The following is a 12,069-nucleotide window of genomic DNA, read 5'->3' as shown; positions in this document are numbered from 1 at the left end:
GGTTACTGTGCCTTTCCAAATGATTTCTCATTCCTTTGCAGCCAACATCTTCAAATCGAATATATTTCTTAAAAAGAAATTTGTAAAAAATTCATTTTTTTTCATTTTTATTGTAAAAATGAAAATGTTTATCGCTAATAACAAAAAAAAAATGGCCCTGGTGATTTGTTTCCTCGTTTCATCTTTTCAACGTCATGTATGTCTCGTTCATTTCGTCTCTTGTGGGTTTTCATTTTCTTCTTAACAGATCAGTGAAAACGGGTCGTGGTTCAGTGGCTGTGGAGTTGCTATTGCTGTGTTTATGTGGCAACTGGCAGATCATTCGGCACTGGCATTGCAGAAACATAGTCGGCATTACACTATGTAAAGTTCTCAGAGGGGAGGAAATCCAAATCGACAAATACCCCTCGGTTCCTAGTAAAAAGACCCATACAGCAAATAGCTGACTGTGCAAGTTACATTCTACAGATGGAAGAGAAGGCAGTATTTACAAGCCCAGCAACATCTTTCTGTATGATTGGTTTTCAACATCTTTTTTTTCCGGTACTGTATGATCGCCACATGATAGCGCCTTATCCAATTTTACACTGTGTGCAGGAGCTATCGTGATTTCTTTTTCAATCATCACAAACTATATGCACAATTATGTATAGAACAATATCTCCTGCTTATCTCTAACTGGAGAAACATCACCATGAAAATAACTTTCAACACACACTTTTCCTACAAACTGCTTCAACCACTCCACTTTCCCATGACACTCCATGCAGACTTGTGTGCCCAAACTATGTTAAACATTGATACACACACGTCACACTAGTACCTGACAACTGCTGCTCTGTAGCATCCGAAGCGAGAACTAGCATTGTCCTGTACTGTAAGACTTTCCCCTAATACTGGAATAACCTAAATATAATAGGAATAGAAATATACAAAGCTTTGTATAATTTGAAAATACAGTTTACAATAAATTTTACAAGTTTGGTAGGAAATCCAGATGTTCAACTGTAACAATTGCAAAGAAGAATGTGTGCCTCCCCGATGGCGCAGTGGTAGCATTGTCGCCTTATAATCAAGGGGTCCCGGGTTCGATTCCCGGTGGAGGCACATAGTGGTTCGGATCCCACTTTAAACTGTAGGTCCAGTCCCGATTAGTCTTACTGTGCATAAAGTGGACTTAAAACCAATTCAATCAATCAAAGCAAAAAAGAATGTTTATATTTTTGTCTCAAGATATAATATAAAGGGAACATTTAATTTGTAATAAATATCTACTTTTAAGGTATATAACTAAAAAAAAAGAAAGGCAAAGGTATCCCTGTGTGTTGTGTACACATGCTGTGTATGCACATGGGGTGAGGTGGAGGTGTAGAGCTCCACATATTCTTGATTGTTGCCATAGTTGTGTTGGTGATTAGCATCCTGCCTAGCTGCCTTTACCCCTCCAGGTACCGATTTATACGAGGCTGGGTGAACCTTAGAGCCATGCAGAAACAGTGAAATGACTGGAAAATTTTCTTGTGCAGATCTCCTGCTGTGAGATGACCCTAGGTCTTCCAAGTGATACCCAGATGCTCTGCGAACCAAGCTACGGCAGCTCTTGGTAGATGACTAAAATTTTCATAAATACTCAGTATTTACCCAAATTTTATTTAGCTACTCAGTGTCTAACCATATCCCAACCCTACCCTACTTATGACTTCAGTTTTTTTCATTCTAGGTTTCAGAGGATGACAGTTGCCAAAGTTCGTGTGCTATCCGTGCATAGTCAAAGCCAGGGAATCCTGCAGGACTTCCATAACATGTCTTCTGAATCGGAAAACCTTCTCAGTGAATACCCGTCGTCTGCAGAAGATAGGCAGTGAGGGGAGACAGGCTTTGAGGTAAAGTTAATTTTTTTAGGCAAGAATTTACAATACCGGACCCTTCTGTAATTTCTATGCTACTGCTTATACTCACAAAATAATTAGTCACGATGATTTATCTGAGGTTAACATGTTGGGGTGAGGTGTAGAAATTGTTCACTAACGTGTATAAGTTGTAAAATAAGCTTTTCTATTCTCGCAATGATTCTCCATATAAAAGTATGCGATCCATATTTGTTGAAATGAACAATTGACGTTTGCAATTAGTTCATTCTACCGGTCAACTTATCATCCCCATTAGTCCGGATTAATGAGGTTTTACTGTACTTTCTTTAAGAACCACTGTGAAAGAGTTGTGTAAGTGTCAGGGTTCTTGTGCATAAAATTGTGTTTCATATTACACTGTTCTCTCTTATTTTTCACAGCAAATCAATTTTGTGTGTGACGTAGATCTCTTTGTAAAACTATTTCAAAATACATGAGGAATGGAATATATATAACCAGAACAAGACACTGCCATACTTAAAAAATAATTAAGAAATCAATGAAGTTACATAATATGCAAGAGTTGCATTTGTTTCATTATATTTTATCGTACATTGTTGATAAATGTCTGTGTTAATGTGTACACTCATCATAATAAAGTAGGAAAAAAGCTGTACCTAGGGGGGGTAATAATAACACCACATTTAACTTTTCAGTCTTCTAACATGAGTGTTCATCAGGAACTTTATAAAATGAGAAGGCTAAATGTAGGACAAATGTAGTTTTTTTTAGCAATATTCCTGCTGGATATCTTTGTTTAGAAGATCAAAGCACTGCATTATGCATTTTATCTTAATAATCAGTCCCAGTAGGTCTTCCATAACTATATTGTATATTTTACGTAACGAAATCGGATCACACACAGTGGAACCCCAATTTTAAGTTCCTATATTTTGTTTTTTTTCCCAACATATTAACCTCTTTAACTACTGCCCCCTGAGAAATATTTATTCTAAGTTGTGCTATGCCTGTTTTGCATTTTCTGACTTGGAGCACCATGAAAAGTTCAGATACAGCATGCACCACAATGAAGCATAAATTTATTATCCACTGTTATATTAGATTGCTCCATTGGTACATGCTGACCATCTTGTGTGTCATTATTTCAAGTATTCTGCTTGTCTTTTTATATCCTGCCCATCCAATTTTTTTTTTTACAGAAACCATAGTGCATGTTTGTTGCTGTCGTGGTCTTGTAGTTATGACATCTGACTGCCACGAGGGAGATTCCTAGGGTGGGCGATCTGAGGTCATAATTTTTCTCGTCTATGCACAAAGCACCTCTGAGGTTCAGCCAGCCTCAATTGAATAGGTACCTGGGGTTAAAGGTGACTGGAGAATGGTAGCTGATCACATCATGTCTAAAGTGGCCAAGATCTAGAATGTCTGGAGCACTACCCCGCACATCCCCTAAATGTGGCTTAATGACACAGTGCAGTATGCAGAGGGAACTTTTATCATAGGCAAGTCACAATTGACATACAAAAGGGGTGCTACATCTAGTCCTTATTCTTGACTCTGCTGTTAAAATAGCCAATTTTCTTTGCCTATGTATCTACCGTGCGTCCATTTCGATCTGCAGCCGAGAGATCGGGAGAAACGTGGCAGATGGCGCTGACGGAGGTGCCGACATTTGCGGCCTGTAATGCCCGCATATTTTTATGGACATATGCAGACATTTATATAAATATTGCAAAACTAGCACTAACCTGTGTTATAAGAGTTGTTCAAAGTGATGTCCACCTACATTCACACATTCCTGGCATCGTTTGATGAAATTTTGATTCACACGCGGAAGAAGAATTATAAGAGTTGTTCAAAGTGATGTCCACCTACATTCACACATTCCTGGCATCGTTTGATGAAATTTTGATTCACACGCAAAAGTTCTTCTTCCGTAATTCTTCCTAGTTCTGCCCTTATATTGTCTTTTAGTTCGTCGATGCTATGAGGGTTATTTCGGTAGACTCTATTTTTCAAGGTTCCCCACAAATAATAGTCACATACGGTAAGATCTGGCGAACGTGAAGGCCATAAACCTCTTGAAATTATTCTGTCATCAAACACCTCCCTTATAGCATCCAAAGAATCAGCGGCGGTATGGGCTGTGGCCGAATCTTGTTGAAAATACCCATATTGTCTCTCATTATCTGATAACAACTGAAAAAACGGCGCGAGTATTTGTGTGCGGTACCTCTCTGAATTTATTGTGTCTTCAAAAAATATAGGCCCTATTATTCTTTTGGCACTTACAGCACACCACACACCAATTTTTGCATCGTGTAACGGAACTTCGTGTATTATTCGGGGATTTTCAGTGCTCCAGTATCCATTGTTCTGTGAACAAACATGACCACGCAAGTGAAACCATGCCTCATCCGAAAAAATTATTAACTGTGGATCAACAATACCATCTACAATATTCTGCAAAACCCAATTACAGAAATTTACTCTACTTACGTTGTCAGGGGGCCGTAATTCTTGCACTATAGAAACTCTGTACGGTTTTAATTTTAGTAGCTTAGTGGCTGTATCTGCTGATGATTTTGACACGCCCATCTCCTGTGAAACACGGCATAGAGGTTTGTTTGGAGAATGTTCTAACGCTGCACCAATTTCATCGAGTTTTGCTTCGGTTAGAATCCGTCGTTTTTGCTTAGGTGTTTTAAAATTTAACGATCCAGTTTCTCGTAATTTAAGGACAAGACGTCTAACCGTATCTCTATGTGGAGGTGAAACGCCTGGGAATTTCTGTACAAATTGCCTACACACGTCTCGACACGAGTCTGTTTTCACGTAAGTGTCATACATAAAAATTCTTTGTTCTAACGTGAACCTTGCGGCTGGCATTCCAATCGTCTGACTGACACAACACACATATACACTGCAATAACACAAACAAGTAACGGCAAGTAACCAAGAATAACACTCTTACGCACAGTACGAAATTAACACACTCTTGGTTTACATCTGCCTGCCACTATATTCACAGCTTTGTAGTCGCGAAGGAACAAAAAACTTGAGCTAGGAGATTTCGGATTGCAAGGAAGCTCACGAACATCATTTGCTTTTAACGGTTCGTCTGCAGCGTAATCTTGATACAGTGTTGCACATTCGAAACCTCCAAACGATCCCCATCGACACAAAACTCTATCAAGGATATAAACTTAAGCAGAACGTTACTGGTCAAAACTATGATTAAAATGTTTTACAGAGTATTATCTGTGGCTCTTAATATAATTTCTAAAGCGTATTTATTTGTGTATATAAGGGTGGAACTTGGAAGAATTACAGAAGAACTTTTGCGTGTTATAACACAGGTTAGTGCTTGTTTTGCAAGATGTCCACAAAAATAAGCGGGCATTACAGGCCTCAAATGTCGGCATCTCCGTCAGCGCCGCCTGCCACGTTTCTCCCGATCTCTCGGCTGCAGATCGAAATGGACGCACTGTACTAGGGCATTGGTTCTCAGCCTTTTCCAATCAGGGACCCACCTTGAAGGATATTACACTTCGTGGGACTCATAAGCATGGGCTCGGGCAGAATTACTTGTAGTAGTGTGCACCCAGTTTAGAATCATATTTTTGCTAACATCGACTATAAGAATCTCTGTTTTTCGCTTGCTTAAATATATTACAGATACTTCATTCTATGTAGAAAAGTAAATATGTTATTTAAAAGACTAATTTACTCTAGTCTAAGATCTAACTAAATGCACATGCTGATATTGAAAACAATTTTTTTATGTGGTTAGATTTGTAATCCAAGCAGTCTCGATAACAATGTGATATGATGACAGTTGACATCTCTCGACAACCACATACACACACAAAGGAGGTTGAAAATATCAATTGACACCTTAAGGCTTGATTCTTATCTATGCTGAAGCAACACTCAGGTCACTGTCCCCTAATGCTTCGCTCTGGTCAAGGTACGATGAATGTGAATCTGGTGTTGGTTTTTCACAGAGTACACAGATTTTTCTGTATAAAAACCCTGTCGATTGTGCTAAGTACATTGTTTAATAGATTTGCAATGATGGACTAGTCTCTAGCAGCACTGGCATCAATTAGATGAAAATAAAGAAGTAACAGAATTGTGAAAACGGGGATTGATTGATATGATTGATTTACTTCGCTTTTCTGCCAGTTTTGACTAATTGCAAGTATGAGGATGCGTTGTGATATGATGAAATGGATGAATGGACATCACAAAGAACATCCATGCCCAGCCTGGGATTCGAATTCGGAACACCTGGTGTAATAACATGCAGTGCTAACCACTCGGCCACAGATTGATTGATTTAGTTTATTTTGCTTTGCTTTTTGTGCCACTTTTGGCTAATTTGCGAAGATGAAGATAATATCATGAAATTGATGAATGGACACTCACAAACACCCATGACCAGCCTGGGATTCGAACCTGGAACCACTCATCTATCGAGGTCAGCTATTATTGTATAATACTGTTGAAATTGGCAAACGTTTATATGCAGCTACAATGTGCAAAACTGTAAATTTCAAGAGTGGTAAACACTACTTTGTCGGTCTAGGTTTGGCATGAACATTTTCAGAGTCATTGTTTCATATCGACATTGTTGCCCATTTCCTTTATGATCAGATGGTTTTCGACACAACATGTGGCAGATAAGCATCAAGTTGTAAGCACATTGTGTGAAAAATCGTCTTCCTCGACTAAAACAGAGTAATATTTTTTTTGTATTCCGTAAACAAAGAACAAGTTCATTGTTAATCTTGATTCGGAGCTAGATATCAAGAATGATTTTTTACCTTGGCAGAGGGTTGACCAATACCTCCTTTTCCTTTGTATACACACACACACACACAAATGACAATTTTGTTGTCCGGAATAATATGACCGTCAACAGGTTAGCTTTTTGGTTTAAGGTTTTTATTTCATGTAAAGAAGGTGATTACTAGTGCTCATAGATCATATTTGTTTTCAGTCCCGTATTGAATTTGTTTCAATTTCTATAATTGTAATTTGGTTGTGTCAGTCAGTTTTTCTTAAATTTCTTTTACTTGGGTTCATGAAATTGCATATTTTGATGTTTTACAAATACCTAGGTTGAATTGAGAGGAAAATATATTTATTTTTTTTGTGCAATTTTCAATCAATTTTTTCTATACTCTGCTTTCTCTGTGTTTCAATAGGTGTCTTTTACTTCAGCCCACTCATCTTTTATGCAAAATACTGGGTTACGAATCCTCTGCAACGGGGCTGAACCATGGGTTGAGCGATAGAGACATTCACATAAACAATCAAACTTTGGCAAAGACAAGCTCCGTCCCCTCCAGTCAAATATTCTTTTCCCTGATCGTGACTGAAGTGCGAGCTGAGCGCGATTGAAGCAAACCTTAATCGGACCGCTAGGTGTGAATGCTTGTATAAAATCATTCAACAATACTATTTGACCACACTGTGACGGAGGGTGATCTGAGCATTACTTGAGTGTAGATGTGAATTAAGCTTAAGTCGACATGCATGTGACTATGTGCAACACGGGTTGAATTTAAATTGTTAAAAGAAAATGGTTTTTAAGGCACAGTAAATAAATTTTCGAGCCCTACTTCGCGACCCACCAAATGCCCTTTCGGGACCCAGCAGTGGACCGTGCCCCTTAGGTTGAGAAACGATGCACTAGGGTGTATCAAACCTCTCATCCATTTTTTTTAGAAAGTCAATAGGCATAAAGTGTGCAGAAGTTTGTGTTGTGTTCTTTCTTTTTTTATCATGAACTATGACTTAAAAAAACATCTGATCATTTTTTTTAAAAATAAAAATCATGATTTTAATCCACCCTCCTTGTGAATGTATTTCAGAAGTGCTCTGCATCCTGGTCTCATGATAGTGAAGAAAATTTGGCTGCTCCAATGTCTGATACGGGTTTCTCTTCTGTGAAAGTGCTCATAAAGTCTGAATCAGAAAGTGCTGATCCATTAGTTTGTGAACAAACATCTCTGGAGAATGTGTGGCTTCCGGATGAGTCGTGTGTCAAGACTGAAACAGAATCATTCGAGGAGCCTCCTGATGTTGATACCTCTGTTGACATCAAACCATCTAATGAGTGCATACAGGATGCTTCCGTTGAAAGCAAACTATCTAGTGAGTACATGGCAGAAACTTCAGTATGTAAAGTGGAAAGTGTGAGTGATGATAGTTGGAATCAATTTGAAGGCAGAACTCAGGAAGTTCCTAGTGAACAAAATGTTCCTAAAAGTGAAGGATTTTTTCCATGTTATCTTGAACAACTTGGTGACAATGGTGAATTAATTTTAAGTGAAGCTGAAGACATGAAGTATAGTGTAGAGAATCCTGATGAGGTGGAAGGAGAAGTGGCAGATCCTGCAGAAAGGTAGGTGAAGAAAATTTTAGTACAAGGATTGAAAATGAGCATGGCAGTACTAAGGTTCAAAATTGGACCCTATTGCTTGTAGGTTATGATGCATATAATTTACTGTATCCTTCCACCAGTGCTGCAGGGTTACTGGTCATTCCATACAAGATTGTCCAGGAGTGTCCACCCCACCATGTCAGATTGGGATGAAATATGTTACATGATATTGTTCGACATGATATTGTTCGACATATATAAGAACCCATTTTTTTTTTATTTTTGGAATATCCCCTCTAGTTTGGAATTTATAGCCCTTTGAAATTTCCTGCCATTTGATGCCCCCCTCTTTTTTTGTGGGATCAAGCCATGTATACAGTTGTGTGTCCAGGATTTTTGAAAGGGGGTGGGGGAGTACATATACTTTTTTGGTTGTCAGCCTGCATTTTGTCATTTTCCAGCATTTGCCCTTTTTGTAATACTGAGTCAAATGGGGGTTTATGATGCCTACCAACCCCTGACCCTCTTGAGGTTACATAGCATGTGTAAATATTTTGGTTGCCTGACTGTCGACTTACACTTGTATGAGATGTAATGTGGCATTTTTCCGTATGTTATTCGAAATAGTTAAAAAATTAATTGTGATGCAGCATGCCTATCACTATGCCAGACAACAGAAATGTTAATGGCACTGTTTTAAGCAAAACTGAACACTCGGTATGAGATACCACATTGTGACATTACATGCATAGTTTTGAACACACAAAGGGTGTTGCTGGTATAGTCTTGTACGTTCTCGTAAGTTTTCGTTTTGTGGACATTTATGTCATTTTATTTAACATGTATAATTTTACCTCATGAAACTACTTTTTTCTTCTTTCTTTGTGTGATGGTTATAACCAAAATCTTATCAGAGAATTCAAACCACCTAACTATAGAACTCAACAATTTTTGCACTTCATTTTGATTTAATTAACCAATTCTCAAACAGACAGAGATTTTACATATTTAGTATGCAAATGAAACATAAATGCCACTTTTCTTTATAATATTAGCTAAAAGTCAATTTTTATTGTTAATAATAGGCTAACTCTTGTAACCAGACTGAAGCATATAGGCTACCCAGACTTTACAATTTTGACCAGTAATTCCCTCTCCCATTCAAAAATGACTGATATAAAAGCAAACATGGACCCAGACACTTGCATGCGTATGTGTGTGTGTGTTAAACAAGGGAAGTGCTGCATGAATGACAGAGCACACTGAAAAAACCCAAACTCTTAGTGTTGTGCCATTTCAAATGTGAAAAGTAACCTCTCGCCCATTACCACCAAGTTATCTGGAAGGGCGAGTGCTCACCAGTGAGGATGAATGAATGACAAAGCTTCATCACCCAAGCATAATGATTAGGATTCTTGGTAAGATCCTACGAACCTTGCAGTTCGTTACGCATTGACCAATATGATCCACAATTCTTGAATTTTTGTTTCTGCACTTCATGTTTTTATTATTATTATTTATTAAGAATATTAATGTTCAATCTTCCAGTAAAGAAGCATACAGTCCAGACTAAAAATTGTACTCAGTAACTGACAGTAAATATTTTATTTGGCACCCAGTTGGTGTCTGCGCTGGGGGGTATTACTTTGACCATGTGGGGAATCAAAACTTAGCTTGTTGGCAACACTTGTGGGTCAAAATTTTGTCAACTGATGGAAGCATCATGTGCCTAAATATTGGTCATATATTTACATAGAAAATTATATATCATAAGTTTGCACTGAAATTTCACTTCTAAGTGTGAAATTTTGTACACCTAGCAACACTGTTGCTAGATGCGAGTCCACATAGCTTGTTTTGAAATTCCAAGAGCTAGTCATAAATACAGCAACTAGACCTCTCTATTTCGTGGAGAACGTATATTCATTTTAATCTCTGTGACTTCTTTTTCCAAAAACTACAGTTTGGCCTTTTAAATGTCCCAATTTAGTCATTAAACTAGTCATGTGTGCTATCATTGAGTGAATAAATTTATATGGTCCTACATATACCTCATGCATTGCTGGTTTCCAGAAATCTGAAAAACCTTTCATAAAGTTGTTGCTCTTTGAATTATAACAAAAGCAGGGTACTTTTCTTGGAACACCTCTTGCATGCCTGGGCCTCCATCGTGATGTCGTGGTAACATTGTCACCTTGTAATCAAGGGGTCCTCGGTTCAATACCTGGTGGAGGCACACAGTATTTTGGATTTCACTCTTAAACTGCAGGTCCAGTCCCAATTAGCCCTATTATGGATAAGAGAAGTAAAAGTATAAAGTGTTCCCCTGTGCTATGCACCACACCATGAAGGTGTTTAGGGGGTGTGGAGTTAGGACCCCACACTTTCTTGTCACCTTGTAATCAAGGGTTCCTGGGTTCGACACCTGATGGAGGCACACAGCATTTTGGATTCCACTCTAATCTGTAGAACCAGTCCCAATTAGCTCTGTTATGCATAAAAAAAGTGAAAGTGTCAAGTGCTCCCCTGAGCTATGCACCACACCATGAAGGTGTATAGGTGGTGTGGAGTTAGGGCCGCACACTTTCTTGATCATGGCTAAAGGTGGGGTGATGTGATCAGTCTTTCATAAAACACTTAAAATAAATTTATTTTGTTGTTCGAGCATTAAAAATTTTCATAAAACACTGAAAATTATTATATTATTGCGTTATTCGAGCATTAGAAATTGTTTTCATAAAACACAGAATAAATTATTATTTTGTTATTGGAGCAGGTCATAATATCAATTTTATATTAATGAAATAGAAACAGAACTTGAAGTATCGTATTTAGTTTCGGAAATATGGCGTGTTAAATGAAGTCACATGGTGCCAGTCTAGTACTCAGGGCTAGTCAATACTCTCACTGATACCCACTAATGCTGATACCAATACTTCTAAATTAGATTTTAAAATAATAAAGGCTAGTTACCAAATCATCACATCACATTCCTTTAATGACATTAAATAACTCGCTAATTATTCTCCTGGAGCATTATAATACTTTGAGCCCACGCTGGTGTAATTGGTAGGGTGTAGTGATGGGCACCATTGACTAATTTCCACCATCGACTAATTTGTCGTAAGTCGAAACAAAATATCGACTAATTAGTCGATGAAATCAGTCAAATTAGTCGTTTGACTAATATTAGTCGAAATAGTCCTTTGACTAATATTAGTCGAACTTTTAATTGACTTTTCTTTCAGACTAATGTAAGTCAAAATATTTACTTTTTTAGTATGTATTTTGAAATTTCTCTAGGCTACATTATGCTGAGGCACGCTAAAAAAATAAGACAGAATCTAAGAAACAGGGGGCATAGGGCCTCTATACACCTGCCAAATTTCATGGAAATCGGAGGGGAACACAGGGGTCAGATGATCCCCACATCAATGTGTCCTCATATTGACATTTGAGGCAGGTTTTGCCCCCTAAAACTTTTTTTTAGCCGAAACAAAAAAAACATGTATTTCTTCCTTTGGGCCCCTCTATACACCTGCCATGTTTCATGGAAATCGGAGGGGATCACAGGGGTCAGATCCCCACTTCAATTTGTTCTCATCTTGACATTTGAGGGGAGGTTGCCCCCTAGAACAGATTTTTAGCCGGAACAAAAAAAAAACACGTATTTCTTCCTTAGGGCTGCTCTATAAATCTGCCAAGTTTCATGGAAATCGGAGGGAGACACAGGGGTGAAATGTCCACCTAAATTTGTCCTCATCTTGACATTTGAGAGGAGGTTGCCCCCTAAAACAGTTTTTT

At 38.1% G+C, this 12,069-nt stretch overlaps 1 protein-coding gene across 8 annotated transcripts in view; it reads left to right on the top strand.

Moving 5' to 3' along the window:
* LOC145999612 (uncharacterized) overlaps positions 1-12,069 on the top strand; it is a 308,818-nt gene that overhangs the window by 157,060 nt on the left and 139,689 nt on the right. For 7 of the 8 annotated variants that reach the window (XM_083136687.1, XM_083136686.1, XM_083136688.1 and 4 more), the window contains exons 2-3: positions 1,721-1,883; positions 7,754-8,286. In XM_083136687.1, the coding sequence (XP_082992813.1) occupies positions 7,805-8,286 (482 nt within the window). In that variant the 5' untranslated portion in view covers positions 1,721-1,883; positions 7,754-7,804. Of the gene's footprint in view, positions 1-1,720; positions 1,884-7,753; positions 8,287-12,069 lie in introns of those variants that run through there. The other variant, XM_083136689.1, reaches the window with a different exon arrangement.

Source organism: Lepisma saccharinum, chromosome 15, assembly GCF_977018435.1.
Source record: "Lepisma saccharinum chromosome 15, izLepSacc3.1, whole genome shotgun sequence".
Lineage (NCBI taxonomy): Eukaryota > Metazoa > Arthropoda > Insecta > Zygentoma > Lepismatidae > Lepisma > Lepisma saccharinum.
Note: the sequence above shows the minus strand (reverse complement) of the source record. Positions and strands in the feature narration are given on the sequence as shown.